The sequence below is a fragment of the Pyricularia oryzae genome, chromosome 2, assembly GCF_000002495.2.
Source record: "Pyricularia oryzae 70-15 chromosome 2, whole genome shotgun sequence".
In the NCBI taxonomy this organism is placed as follows: Eukaryota; Fungi; Ascomycota; class Sordariomycetes; order Magnaporthales; family Pyriculariaceae; genus Pyricularia; species Pyricularia oryzae.
This window is the reverse complement of record NC_017850.1, coordinates 1,365,445-1,376,805: the sequence shown is the minus strand read 5'-3', so window position 1 is coordinate 1,376,805 and position 11,361 is coordinate 1,365,445. Positions and strand designations below refer to the sequence as shown.

The following is an 11,361-nucleotide window of genomic DNA, read 5'->3' as shown; positions in this document are numbered from 1 at the left end:
GTCGCTAACTTTTCAAGAGCACAGGTTCGGATTTGACGTATGGAGTACCTTGCGCAGTATACTCCGTACAGTACACCACGGAGTTTAGGAATATGAGGATGCCCTTATTGTAGATAGCAACGTTCGACCGCAAATAGAATTCGGAAATGTCTTTTTCCACTTTCAACCGCCCAGTCTGATTGATTCCTGTCTGTCTCCCTTGACATGATTAAGCATAACGACTGAGGTGAGTGACTACTTGGTGTTGTAAACAAAATGCATTTGTAATTACTGTACTGCACAGAGACCCAGACAGACATGCCTTCATCCTGTCTCGTAACGTTAGGCTCAAATCTGGTATACCATTTCATGCTCTCAGGCACGGCCTGACACAGGCTGGCCCGTTGTAAAAGGTTTCTCGTACAATGTACCAAAGAAGCCGAGCAATCAATGACTGTCAACCGGGATCATTTTGTGACGGGCCAAGCAGGGCGACCGAATAGACAACCCTCTTGGGGCTTTGGGTTGGTGGTATGTGGGCTAGAGGGGAAAAAGATTGCCAATGAGAGAGCACAACAGCGAGCTAGCCTATTACGGGCTGTGTTATAGCTCTACTGAAGACAAGCGGTGAGACGGTCCAGGGCAGGCAAAGCAAGCATTGAGTTGGCCGTTACCCCATTAGTCCAGTAGGCTCTATCTACTGTACAGAATTAATTATTCGTCATTCATCTCCATAACTCGATGAAAAAAAAACCGAAAAAAAAACAGGAACGCTCGATATATCGTGTGATGAGGTCGATGATGCTGGCCATTGGACTGCAACTTGCAGCAGTTCTAGACCAAGCGGTCGCTCGGGGTTGACGTCCGCATTCACCGAAACAACCCCCTTTTCTTGTTTGTGCTGATGACTCCAAGAACGAGTAAAGCAAAGGCTTGCAACTCTCACTCGCCCCAGACATCAATCAGGTTGGGCAGTGATGACAGTCTCCTGATCACTGGGCATCGATACCCAAACGTGCCTTTGTGATGCGGTGAGTGCAAAATAGGGTGAACCAGCCGGAAAAGCAGCCGGAGAGCGTCTCGCAGCCGCGGTCCAGTCACGGGCCACGATATGGGGACGAGGGTGGAGGGGGAGGATAGACCTGACTGAATGACTGACTTTTTGCTGGTGGGTGGTACGTTAGGTTTGAAAAGCTCAAGCTTGGTTGGTGTGGGATGTACGATGCGGTGCTTGGGCCCCACCAGATTTGAAGGACTTCATCGGGTCATCAATTAAGGTACCTTACCTCGTAAGCTAGTCTAGGCATCCAGGGTATCACAGGTTGTAGGAATTAGCAGGCAATGTACAGTCATCATGGTCACTTTTCTAAAAATGGTAGCCGCGATATGGCAACTGCACAATGCAATCATGAAGCTTGCAGGCCATGTTCCTCTTTTCCTCTACTATGCCTCTATCCATCACCATTTGTATATTTTCTTCTTCTTTGATTTTTCTTTACTGCTAAAAAAGCGAGATATCCCACTTCATTCATGTACATGGATGTTGCATGCTACTTTGCTCGAGAGGACCCCAAACATCCTTCTTCCTTCCCGACAGATGCATTCGATTTTGCAACCTACCAAGGTCGCCAGGCTTCTACGAAGTATTTCCGATGCCCCGATTACCGTATAAAATCTCCCCACTTTGCCCCGCCCCTATGATTGCCGGATTTATCTGATGTGAGGTCATTCGACCCATTTCTAAAAAAGAAGAGGCCTCAAGAGACAAGTGAGAGAAGAAAAAGGCGGTGGCTGGTAACATCTCCGGTTTGAGACGAATCCACCTGGTCGCATACAGGCGGCCATACTCATCGTTGCCCAAAAGGCACCACCCAGATTCGCGCCCAAGTCCCGATTACTATCTTTATTCATCCTACGGTGTGTTTCGTGTTTCGTGTTTTCTTTCTTTGCTCCTCTTTGCGGTCTCTGGTTCGACGCGTTGCGCGGCCATTACCCGACCAGGAAGAAAAAATAAAGATTAGAGAAGAAAATAAAACATCAAGGGCTTTCGAGACGCTTCTTCCCGCGTATGCCAAGGAGATCAATACCCATTCTGCGCCTTTCTTTTTCCGCTTCATCCGGTCTTGGACTTCCACTCTTCCAATCGGGCACGCAGCCGCAAAATGGCGGTCGCGAATACCAGTCGAACTCCTTGCCCTGGAGAAGGGACGCGACAAAGCCGTATCTAGAGGCCTGGCCTGGCCTGGCGACATTGGGTTGCGTCCCAGCGCCTGTGCTGCCATCACCAGTCGGTCGACTAGCACCTGACGCTACTGGCTTCCCGCGGCTATTCATCTTTTCCCCCTTTTGCACATCCGCGGATCAGGCCACTAATTACCAGTAGTAAACTGCCTAGTTACCTAACCAACCCCCGCGAATATTCAATGAAAAGTTAGCTTCCTTTGTCGACTAGCGAGCCTGGTTCTTTCTGGGTGCGCAAAAAAAATAATACCTCTGCGCATTCGGATGGAATTGGGGACGCCCGGGGTATCCTCGTCCAGGCTACTATTCCAACAGAATATGCGAGTTTTTTTTTTTTTGCCGCCATGGCCCTTCAGGATTTGACTGAACATCTGGGAGGGATATAGCTCCTATAGAGTTGTACCATCTCAAATGAGTCACCGACGCTGACTTATAGGCGTTGGGAAGGGTATCCTTTCGCATGTTACAGGGTCCCCTCCTTAAGAAAAGCCCATCATCGGACGTCGGTTGGGTTGACATGAACTTCAGATGTCACGAAGAGATAGATGGGCTACCAAAGCTTTGAGGCACACGGCACCATGGAAGCTTGTGCTCATTCTGGCTTGATGCACCGCCCTCGCCCGCCACAACTGTCTCTGGCAATGCGGCTGTGAGACATACTGGTCATTTGTGAGCCACAGAGGCTAGCCTTGCATCAAAGTGCTGCCTGCCTTGACTGCTCTCCCTGATTTTGCCCCTCTTCGGCACAATCCTATACGGAGTATGCTCACCCATGTCATTACTTGGTCAACAGCAAACGAATCCATTTTTTTAAACAGCGCCAGGATATTCCGTCCCGGTTTCGGGATTCGCGTTCCGCCGATCCTCTCAAGGCAAGCTGGGGATGGCCAGCTTTCCCAAATAGGATGATCCCTAATTACATAAGAAACTGGGCTGAAAACCTTAAAGATTTCTTTTCGACGCCCAGCCGTTGCCGGCAAGATGCCTATGATGGGCGGTGAGGTGCTCGGCTTCGGGGATGTGCTGAGGTTCGCTTATAAGCCCTAGTGTCCCATGTCTTGCTCCAGCAAGGACCTTGCGGAAGGAATTGGCGATCCTTTACCGCTGATCGAAAAGGCACGGCAGACATCTTTACCAACTACATGGCTGACTCGGATTAGGTCTATCTAGTCCGAGAGTGTTTTCTGGTATTATATTCTAGGAGCTCACAATGGCCATTATCCCTGTCGTCTGCGAGATTTTCCCAACCTTGACCATTGATCTTGTGCAGCGCGTCTTGCGCCGCACGGCGCGTTTGTTCCGTGCCTCTGTGCGCGCCTCTTTTTTAAGCTTTTTTACCTTTACTGCATACTCGCGTACATTTGTTGGGCCAGCCTTGCATATACCTATGTAGCAATGGCGCTAGAGCATGCAGAAGCTCCTAGAAAGGGACCAAAACGGGTGGCGCTCGTGCGTCTCACGGGCTCACAGATGACATAAACCCACAGGGCTAATAACCTTAGCTCCTATACTTGCATTCTATGCTACCTTGTCTGCCTTCCGCCCTGGTGCGCCGATCTAATGCGTGCACTGCTACCTTAGAGCGTCCTTCTGATACCAACGATTCTGCAGTGCCCTGGAAGCTCTTTTTGTCTCTCACCAGCCACTTCCCATATCTAGGTTGCGGGCACTATCACAAGCTCTCACCACTACTCCGTACCCCCACCACCACTTCAGCCCCGGGGATGGGAAATAGTCTCAGCGGGACACTAAAGATAGGTTCTCCAAACTGGCGGTGAAGGCTGGCCAGCCCGCTACGGATACCTGTGAACTTTGTCTCTGGCTTACGGACACGCCCTGTGAGCCTCGTGCAAAAAAACCCTGTTAGGGCTGCCAGTTGTGCCGCCTGATTCGGAAACACAACTGCTTGGGAAAAGTTCAAAAATATTAAGTCCATCCGGGGTACGCATGTATACTGTACTTTGGATTATCCAAGAGAAACCGTCGTTGTCCCACAAATTCTTCTGTGCTTCATACTCTCCCGCGGGTGCCGTACGACTTTGACGGACGTCGGGAGGATCTGCACTATGCTTAGGGTATAATCGGGATACCTAAAAAAAAATTCTTATCATACGAAATATCATGGACGTTCGAGCTTGGTTATAGCCGATGATGCAAGCTTGTCCCCTGACAGCATTGCCAATTGCTTTGTTCTGTTCTGCTCTGCATCCTTGCTGTACATGGCGTGCCTTTGTTCCTCCTCCTTGCGCCTGAAGGCACACTACTGCACTCTCACGGGTTTTCTAGCAATCTGGAAGACGCCGGTTTGCTGTACCTTGCTCTCTTGCACAAGTTTCCCACCCCCCTCTTCTCTTGTCACCCCAATAGTCACGAGCTTTCTGCCGGGCCGTGAACCCTCACGTGTTTGCCGCTAGTTCTTGAATGACGCAGACTTGCTTCTCTCTTGGGTGCGGTCTCGTCGGGGTCCGGATATCTTGTGGACTCCTATAGTTTGTGTGCTCTCTATTATAGTTGTTGAGCGCTCTTGACTCACAGGCTCCAATGACATACTCGCATATCGCCAAGGGGGGAAGCTTGAGGTTCACTCAATGGTACGATTTCATGGATTTGACTAACTATATATTGGGGGGGGGGGGGGGGGTGCGGCGTCAAACGGTTCCACGCAGGGGCAGAGCGATTGCTCTAGGGATAGAGCTCTATATGCTATATGCAGGTGGTCAAGGTCCAGACTATCAAATCAGGATCCCCGTACACGGGCGCCACCAAACAATATGTGTGAAACTGAGCTAGAGGTGCACCGCATGCCGGTAGATCCCGACTCTCCCCGATGCAGCTGCTGGACCAACAGCTGGCCAGTATTGTGTACATGGCAAACTCATGAAAAGTCCCAAAGCTTCACCAGTAAGCTATTGGGCTGCTCAGAGTCTGGATCCTGGGGCAAAAGTATCCTCTTGGGGATTTGGAACTCAACCACAGGAGCCTTCTTGATCTCCTTTGTAATCTCACCATCCAGGAGCTGCAATGCGTATATATCGTTAGCCACTTTTGATCCTCACGGGCCTATTTTGAATTAGAGACGGAAACCCGGTTAAAACTCACACTGCCGTACGAGTGATCAAGGAAGTCCTCCAGGTTGTAGAATTGCTTTGTGAACTGCTCTGATATGATTTTGGCGATTGTTGCCACATTTGGATGGTAGTGAGATTGCAGCTGAACAATCTCCCACAAGCAGCTGTCAATGGCACCGGTTTCCATTGGGTCCATCTCGTCTGGCAGGAAAGGATCGTCCAGCCCGCCTTCCTCCAACGCTTTCCTCTCCTCTTCTGTGCGCGGCTCACGGTGCATCATAAAGGTGCATAGTGGGTGCTTCTTGAAAAGGTTGTAGAACCAGGGGATAACGGCTACAATGGCGCTCGGCGGAGCGTTCAAACACAGCCTGGCCAGTCTCTTGATGAAGCTGGCGACCAGCTGTGCGGGAAGGTGAGAGGAGTTGAGGAAGGTGTCAAGGAGACGGAAGAAGCGTGAGCGGTGCTTTGAGTGCATCATATCCGCATTCAAAAGGGAGTAGAGCTTGGGGTAGAATGCCGGGTAGTCGAGATTCCGCTCTTGGATGAGGTAGAAAACGCCAGAAAGTGCCAGCAAGGAAACCGAGCCACCTTCGTTGAAGCTGTCGGTGAGGAAGTCCATGAGCATCTCAGGTTTTGAGTACCATGGCGCAATCACCCTAGAGATTATTGACAGAACCTGCTTCTTCTGCTCCTTGTCAAGTCCCGTCCCAAGAAGCTTCGACCAAGCTTCTTGGGCGTGCTTCTTGTGCTGTGCAGCCGAAAGAACCGCATGTGACGTCTTTTTTGGCGGGTCGAGGTAGAAGGTGTCCAGGTCCTTATTTGACTGTGACGCCCCTTCAATGTGAGATAGTAGATGGAATGCGCCATCAAAGCATTCTGTGCTGAGTGGCGTTGCTTGCGACCCAAGGAACTCCGAGACTGCCCTGAAAGTGTAAAAGCGAACGTCGGCGTTCTCGTTTACATATTTCTCAAGAAATTCGTTCCGCAGTTCTTCAGCAGAACGGCCCGGGGAGATTATGCCGGCCACTATCTGGGCCAGAAATGTCCGAGGGAAGGTGTACTCCTCGCTGTCCTTGTTTGTGGCAGATGCCTCGGCCTTCAGCAACCTCATTGCAAGCGTCAGGGCGGTCGACCCCAGATCCTCCTGTTGCAACAGCCTCTGCAGCACATCCTTGTAGTCCCCCAGCCTCTCCCGGAGCCAGTTCGCAACCACGGCGTCCTTCTCGGAGCCTTTGCGCCGCAAGGCGCCTTGGGAAAGCAACCTCAGGAAGACGCGACAGGTAGAGACCGCAGCAACTACCGCATCTTCGTCGTCCTCCTTTTGGGCGAGCGAGATCAATGTCACGATGTTGTTGTAGTTTTTCTTCGACTCCAATATGCTCTCCTCCAGCAGCAGAATCTGAGCCTGTTGGTCCTCTCCGGATTCGTCGCTGCTTTCGGATCGTGCGCGCTTCTTTGGACCGTCGACGGCCTCGGACCGCTTCCTCTTGCTTGCTGCTGGGGCCGTGGGTTTGCCCATTTTAAAAATTGTATTAGGATAGGCGGGGTGAGTCTGTAATTTGGCTCTATGTTTTATGCGATTTGAGTTAACTGGTTGACTGGTATCTTCTTTCACCAAACCCTATCACCATGGTGGGTGGCCTTGGTCGCTTTGAGGGATGGATGCAAGTATCGAACTTTTTAGCGGAGCATTGGGATTATCGATAAGGCGACTGAGCGGGGACGCTTGCAGGGCTAACTGGTACGTACCGACCCCGAAAGTTTTCCCAGGCTTGCTAGGATCCATGCTCCAAGCTAAGCTGCCTAGGTCCACGGAAGCCGAGTTAGTCCGGGAAAGACCGGATTGACTTGGTAAAACCTCAACCTCCTCAATCAATCCAACTGTTCCGTCCAACCGAAGCTCGCAAAGCACGTCCAGGTAGTCCACTTGAACAAACATCTCCCCTAAACCACAATGGCGTCCCGCTTGGCCAGAACTGCTCTCGGTAAGTGTTCAATTGATCAATTGATGGTGATTGTCGTGGTCAATCAATTGGTTTACGTGACGCGCCCCCAGTCGATTGGTTCAGTTCGAATGCGATGATGCAGTTTTGCTCACAAAGGTCTCGTCGCTTTTCGCAGGGGCTGCCCGCACCCGGCCCTCAACTGCCTTTGCCCAGCGCACCGCTCTCCCGGCCCTGACTTCGCTCACGACCGCCCGCGCCTCGTCGAACGTGCCGACCCAGGACCCCAAGACCAAGGCCCAGTCGCTCATCGACTCGCTGCCCGGCAGCTCGCTGGTCTCCAAGACGGCCATCCTGTCGTCGGCCGCCGGTCTTTCAATCTTCGCCATCTCCAACGAGTTCTACGTCGTCAATGAGGAGACCGTCGTCGCCTTCTGCCTCCTCAGCGTTTGGGGTGCGCTCATCAAGTTCGGTGGCCCCATGTACAGCCAGTGGGCCGACAGCCAGTCCAACAAGATCAAGGACATCCTGAACGCCGCCCGTGCGGACCACACCCAGGCTGTCAAGAACCGCATCGAGAACGTCCAGCAGATGTCTGGCGTTATTGACATCACCAAGTCTCTCTTTGCCGTCTCCAAGGTACGATGAAGCACCTGTTGATCGGACGATGGCTCGACCCGAGTTTCACGTGCAGACTTTGATCTGAGCGTCATTTCTAACATTTGCACCTCAATCAAAACAGGAGACCGCCAAGCTCGAGGCCGAGGCTTTCGAGCTCGAGCAGAAGACCGCTCTGGCTGCTGAGGCCAAGACCGTCCTGGACTCATGGGTCCGCTACGAGAGCCAGATCAAGCAGCGCCAGCAGAAGGAGCTTGCTGAGAACATCATCGCCAAGGTCCAGAAGGAGCTTGAGAATCCCAAGGTTCTCCAGCAGATCCTTCAGCAGAGCATTGCTGACGTTGAGAGTACGCGTCCAATTGATCACGTCCCATGCAGGTGATTTTTACTGACAGCATGTGCAATTTTACAGAGATTGTCTCGTCCAAGGCGCAATAGACAGACCGCGAACCGATAGAAGCCAGCATTTTGTTCCCTTTGTAATCGCCCGTGTCGATAAAACCTTGTGCTATAGTCAATCCAATTCTTCGTCTTACTCTGGAGTCCATCTGGCGTGCACGAATTGTTTTTAGGGAATATTTTGCAGTTAATTTAATCACCCCAGCTCGGCGCATTTCCAGCTTTCTGAGCCCGAGATGGATTGTAGAATCCCCTCGGACCATATCGCAACTGGCTAACAGGAACAGATTTCAAGAAATTTTCTTTTGCAGGGATAACCGTGTCAAGATTTAGGGAAGGCCAATTTACCTCATGATGACGCGACTGTTAATGCAACTGCATGGAATATATACAAACCGGTTAATAAGACCAAGGCCGGTTCTTGTATCTCGGGTTCTCCTCTGGTCTGCCTTCAGTTGGGAAGTCGACCTCTTCCGGGTTGAGGTACCACGACGGATCACCCTCAGTTTCAGTCAGACTCCAGCCGTTGCCGAACCATCGAAGCATGTTTCCGGTCGGGTCTGCACTCTCAAATATGAAATCCTCCCATCTCGGTGAGCGCAATGCCTCGACGGTGTGTTGGGGTGAACCAGGCCAGAGGCCGACGACTTCCTTGCCCCAACCGCCCTCGGAGCGATACTGAGACTTGCAGTCGTCTTTATGTACGGTGCGACTAAAGTAAGCGTTTGCGAACTGGGTAAAGTCGCGCACACGCTCAACCCTCGGCTCGATCGTGGCATAGTCCTCCCTCTGCAGTTTGCGGATGACCTTGACGACGTAGTCGCACTCGGCCTCGAGCATCTTGACCAGGCTGCCGAAGCCGATTGCTGAACTCGGTCCGAACTGCATAAGTAGGTTCGGGAAGCCGTCGACGGCGACGGACAGGTAGCTCTCCATGCGCGGCTTCCAGCGCTGCTCCAGAGTCAAGCCGTCGCGTCCGACAATGGGGAACAGCGGCGCGTCCGAGGTGCGGAATCCCGTCGCGCACACGAGCACGTCGAGATCGGCCATCTCGCGACCCGACGCCAACACCACGCCCGTCTCGGTCACGCGCACGATACGGTCGTCGATAAGCTCCACGTTGTCCTCGGTCAGAGCTTCCAGGAACCCCGGGCCCGGAGTGATGCGTCTGCATCCGGGGGAGAACTCGGCTACCAGGCGTTCAAAGAGGCCAGGGCGCTTGGCGAGCCGGGCCTGCATCATGTTGTACATGCCCTGCCGGACGGCGCGGTGCAGTTCCGAGTCTGGGAGCATCAAGCTGTGGATGTTGGCGCTGTCTTCGACTGCTTTGCGGAATCGTAGCCATGCTTTTGGGTCTTTTTTAAAGAGATCTTGGGTCTCTTCTGGGACTAATCTCATGGTGGGTTTTGAAGTGTCAGTCTGGGATCTATGAGGAAAGGCTCAGCTGGTTTGGTTACATTCAGTGGTGGTTTCTTGGAATCCCATTGAGGCCATCGCTTCGTTTCCGAAACTCGGCGCGATCCACGTTTTTGACCTCATAAAGACCGAGAGCTTTACGCCGTCGAGGCGCTGCAGCGACGGAATGATCTGGATAGCGCTGGAGCCGATGCCTATGACACCAACCTTTTTGTGTCGATAATCAAGCCTACCAACGGCATGGGATGTTAGAAGTTTTACCGGTAGCTTTGAAGAAGGCTCGAAAATACTAACGACGTATCCCACTCCGCAGAATGCATCACCTTTCCCTCGAAAGTATCCAGGCCGGGGATGTCTGGCCAGAGAGGCTCGTGGAGCTGACCACGGGCAGTGACGAGTATGTCTGTCTCGTCCTCGAAAACCTCTCCAGATGGTAGCTTGGCAACTTTGAGTATCCTAGGCCGAACCTCAGTCAGTGTCTATCTCTGCTGGGTCACTGTGCTGAATTTGACGAAGCTGAAACCTACCATTTCTTTTTGTTGGAGTCCCAGGCGCAATGTTTGACTTCATGAGACGTCTTGATGAACCTCGTTGCACCAAACCTTTCGGCGACGCCCTGTAGGTACTCTTGGATTTCCTGACCGGGTGCATAAACCTTGGACCAATTGGGATTTGGTGCAAACGTATATTGGTATGAGTGTGCTTTTGCTGGTCAGCTTGTGCTTTCTCAGTGATGGGACTAACGCTGGGCAGTTCAACTCACAGATGATATCGCAAGCAACCCCTGAGCTCGGTGGTAAAGTTAGCTTCAACGTCTTTTTGTTTCAATGACATGCCCAGCAAGGCACTTCAAGCCCTCGCCAAGGAACCATGTTTAGAAGACACAACTTACCTGGGTATCGATTCAGCCACCTAAGGAGATGAAATCCAGTGTAAGTAATCCTTTGGAATTGTGTTGGGCGGCCAGGACAGGACATACCAAGCGCCACCTATCCCGTCACTTTTCTCATAAACCACCAGATCAACGTTTCTTATTTTCTCTGGGATCCTGAAATTGTTTTTGTTCAATCAGTTTCTGCTCTGAGAATCCACGATTATGTAATTGTCGGTTATTCTCAGTTGAGGCAGGACATGGCTGCTGACCTGATGGCAGACAAAATTCCTGAGAACCCAGCGCCAATGACCCTAACCGTCATGCGTCTGGTGTTCTCAATAGGAACTTCCTTCATGGTGAACGTTTCTTTATTTTCGACCATGATGACTACCGTACGGATGGATTCTTGGTCCACGAGAAATGCTTTTGATACGATGAAAAAATGTTTATAGAATCTACCCAGTTTTCAGGGACCTCGGATTCGTAGAATAAGACAGATGCGATCAAGTAGCCACGAGAAGAGCCCCTCCGTATAATACCCCTATACCAAAATGCAAGCCGGATAAACAACTTCATGGTCACCGAAAGCCAGATCCTGGGACCGATGTATTACGGGGAACTTTTCCTACCCCACAGATCGTATAACCTGCATGCGGCGAATCTTGTGCACCCTTCTCTTTTACTCATCCTCATGTCATCCAAAACAAAAATACAAGAGTTGGCAAGGCTGGCTGCACTACAAGGGATTTTTGCCCCAGTTTCGCATACTCTGGATACGGATTACGGGATATAGGAGGGGTTGAGGCGCAGGGAGGGATCTGGT

The 11,361-nt window shown here is 51.6% G+C and overlaps 4 protein-coding genes across 4 annotated transcripts; 1 reads left to right on the top strand and 3 right to left on the bottom strand.

Moving 5' to 3' along the window:
* Nucleotides 1-1,980: 1,980 nt before the first annotated feature.
* Nucleotides 1,981-2,592, bottom strand: MGG_15569 (uncharacterized protein). Its single transcript, XM_003713663.1, has 2 exons — nucleotides 2,471-2,592; nucleotides 1,981-2,378 (listed from the first exon to the last, which is right to left on the bottom strand). Exon 2 carries the CDS (start codon nucleotides 2,311-2,313, stop codon nucleotides 2,017-2,019), a length of 297 nt encoding a protein of 98 aa, XP_003713711.1. The 5' UTR covers nucleotides 2,314-2,378; nucleotides 2,471-2,592; the 3' UTR covers nucleotides 1,981-2,016.
* Nucleotides 2,593-4,850: 2,258 nt separating this feature from the next.
* Nucleotides 4,851-6,935, bottom strand: MGG_11360 (nucleolar complex protein 4). The gene is made up of 2 exons (XM_003713662.1): nucleotides 5,320-6,935; nucleotides 4,851-5,236 (listed from the first exon to the last, which is right to left on the bottom strand). Exons 1-2 carry the CDS (start codon nucleotides 6,805-6,807, stop codon nucleotides 5,096-5,098), a joined length of 1,629 nt encoding a protein of 542 aa, XP_003713710.1. The 5' UTR covers nucleotides 6,808-6,935; the 3' UTR covers nucleotides 4,851-5,095.
* Nucleotides 6,936-7,044: 109 nt separating this feature from the next.
* MGG_04752 (ATP synthase subunit 4) lies at nucleotides 7,045-8,469 on the top strand. Its single transcript, XM_003713661.1, has 4 exons — nucleotides 7,045-7,273; nucleotides 7,410-7,870; nucleotides 7,974-8,196; nucleotides 8,262-8,469. Exons 1-4 carry the CDS (start codon nucleotides 7,243-7,245, stop codon nucleotides 8,285-8,287), a joined length of 741 nt encoding a protein of 246 aa, XP_003713709.1. The 5' UTR covers nucleotides 7,045-7,242; the 3' UTR covers nucleotides 8,288-8,469.
* On the bottom strand, nucleotides 8,375-11,107 carry MGG_04751 (uncharacterized protein). Its single transcript, XM_003713660.1, has 8 exons — nucleotides 10,808-11,107; nucleotides 10,644-10,712; nucleotides 10,557-10,576; nucleotides 10,428-10,448; nucleotides 10,192-10,366; nucleotides 9,959-10,120; nucleotides 9,706-9,893; nucleotides 8,375-9,636 (listed from the first exon to the last, which is right to left on the bottom strand). The coding sequence occupies exons 1-8, from the start codon at nucleotides 10,918-10,920 to the stop codon at nucleotides 8,648-8,650; spliced, it is 1,737 nt and encodes a 578-aa protein (XP_003713708.1). The 5' UTR covers nucleotides 10,921-11,107; the 3' UTR covers nucleotides 8,375-8,647.
* Between the last annotated feature and the right edge of the window lie 254 nt (nucleotides 11,108-11,361).

Coding starts and splice junctions, on each gene's coding strand:
- MGG_15569 (XM_003713663.1), bottom strand. CDS start 2,313: ATGAATAGCCGCGGGAAGCCAGTAGCGTCAGGTGCTAGTCGACCGACT.
- MGG_11360 (XM_003713662.1), bottom strand. CDS start 6,807: ATGGGCAAACCCACGGCCCCAGCAGCAAGCAAGAGGAAGCGGTCCGAG. Junction 5,237..5,319: donor TTGATCACTCGTACGGCAGT/GTGAGTTTTAAC, acceptor TACGCATTGCAG/CTCCTGGATGGTGAGATTAC.
- MGG_04752 (XM_003713661.1), top strand. CDS start 7,243: ATGGCGTCCCGCTTGGCCAGAACTGCTCTCG. Junction 7,274..7,409: donor CTTGGCCAGAACTGCTCTCG/GTAAGTGTTCAA, acceptor CGCTTTTCGCAG/GGGCTGCCCGCACCCGGCCC. Junction 7,871..7,973: donor CTCTCTTTGCCGTCTCCAAG/GTACGATGAAGC, acceptor CAATCAAAACAG/GAGACCGCCAAGCTCGAGGC.
- MGG_04751 (XM_003713660.1), bottom strand. CDS start 10,920: ATGGTCGAAAATAAAGAAACGTTCACCATGAAGGAAGTTCCTATTGAG. Junction 10,577..10,643: donor GACGGGATAGGTGGCGCTTG/GTATGTCCTGTC, acceptor TCATCTCCTTAG/GTGGCTGAATCGATACCCAG. Junction 10,121..10,191: donor GACTCCAACAAAAAGAAATG/GTAGGTTTCAGC, acceptor GGTTCGGCCTAG/GATACTCAAAGTTGCCAAGC.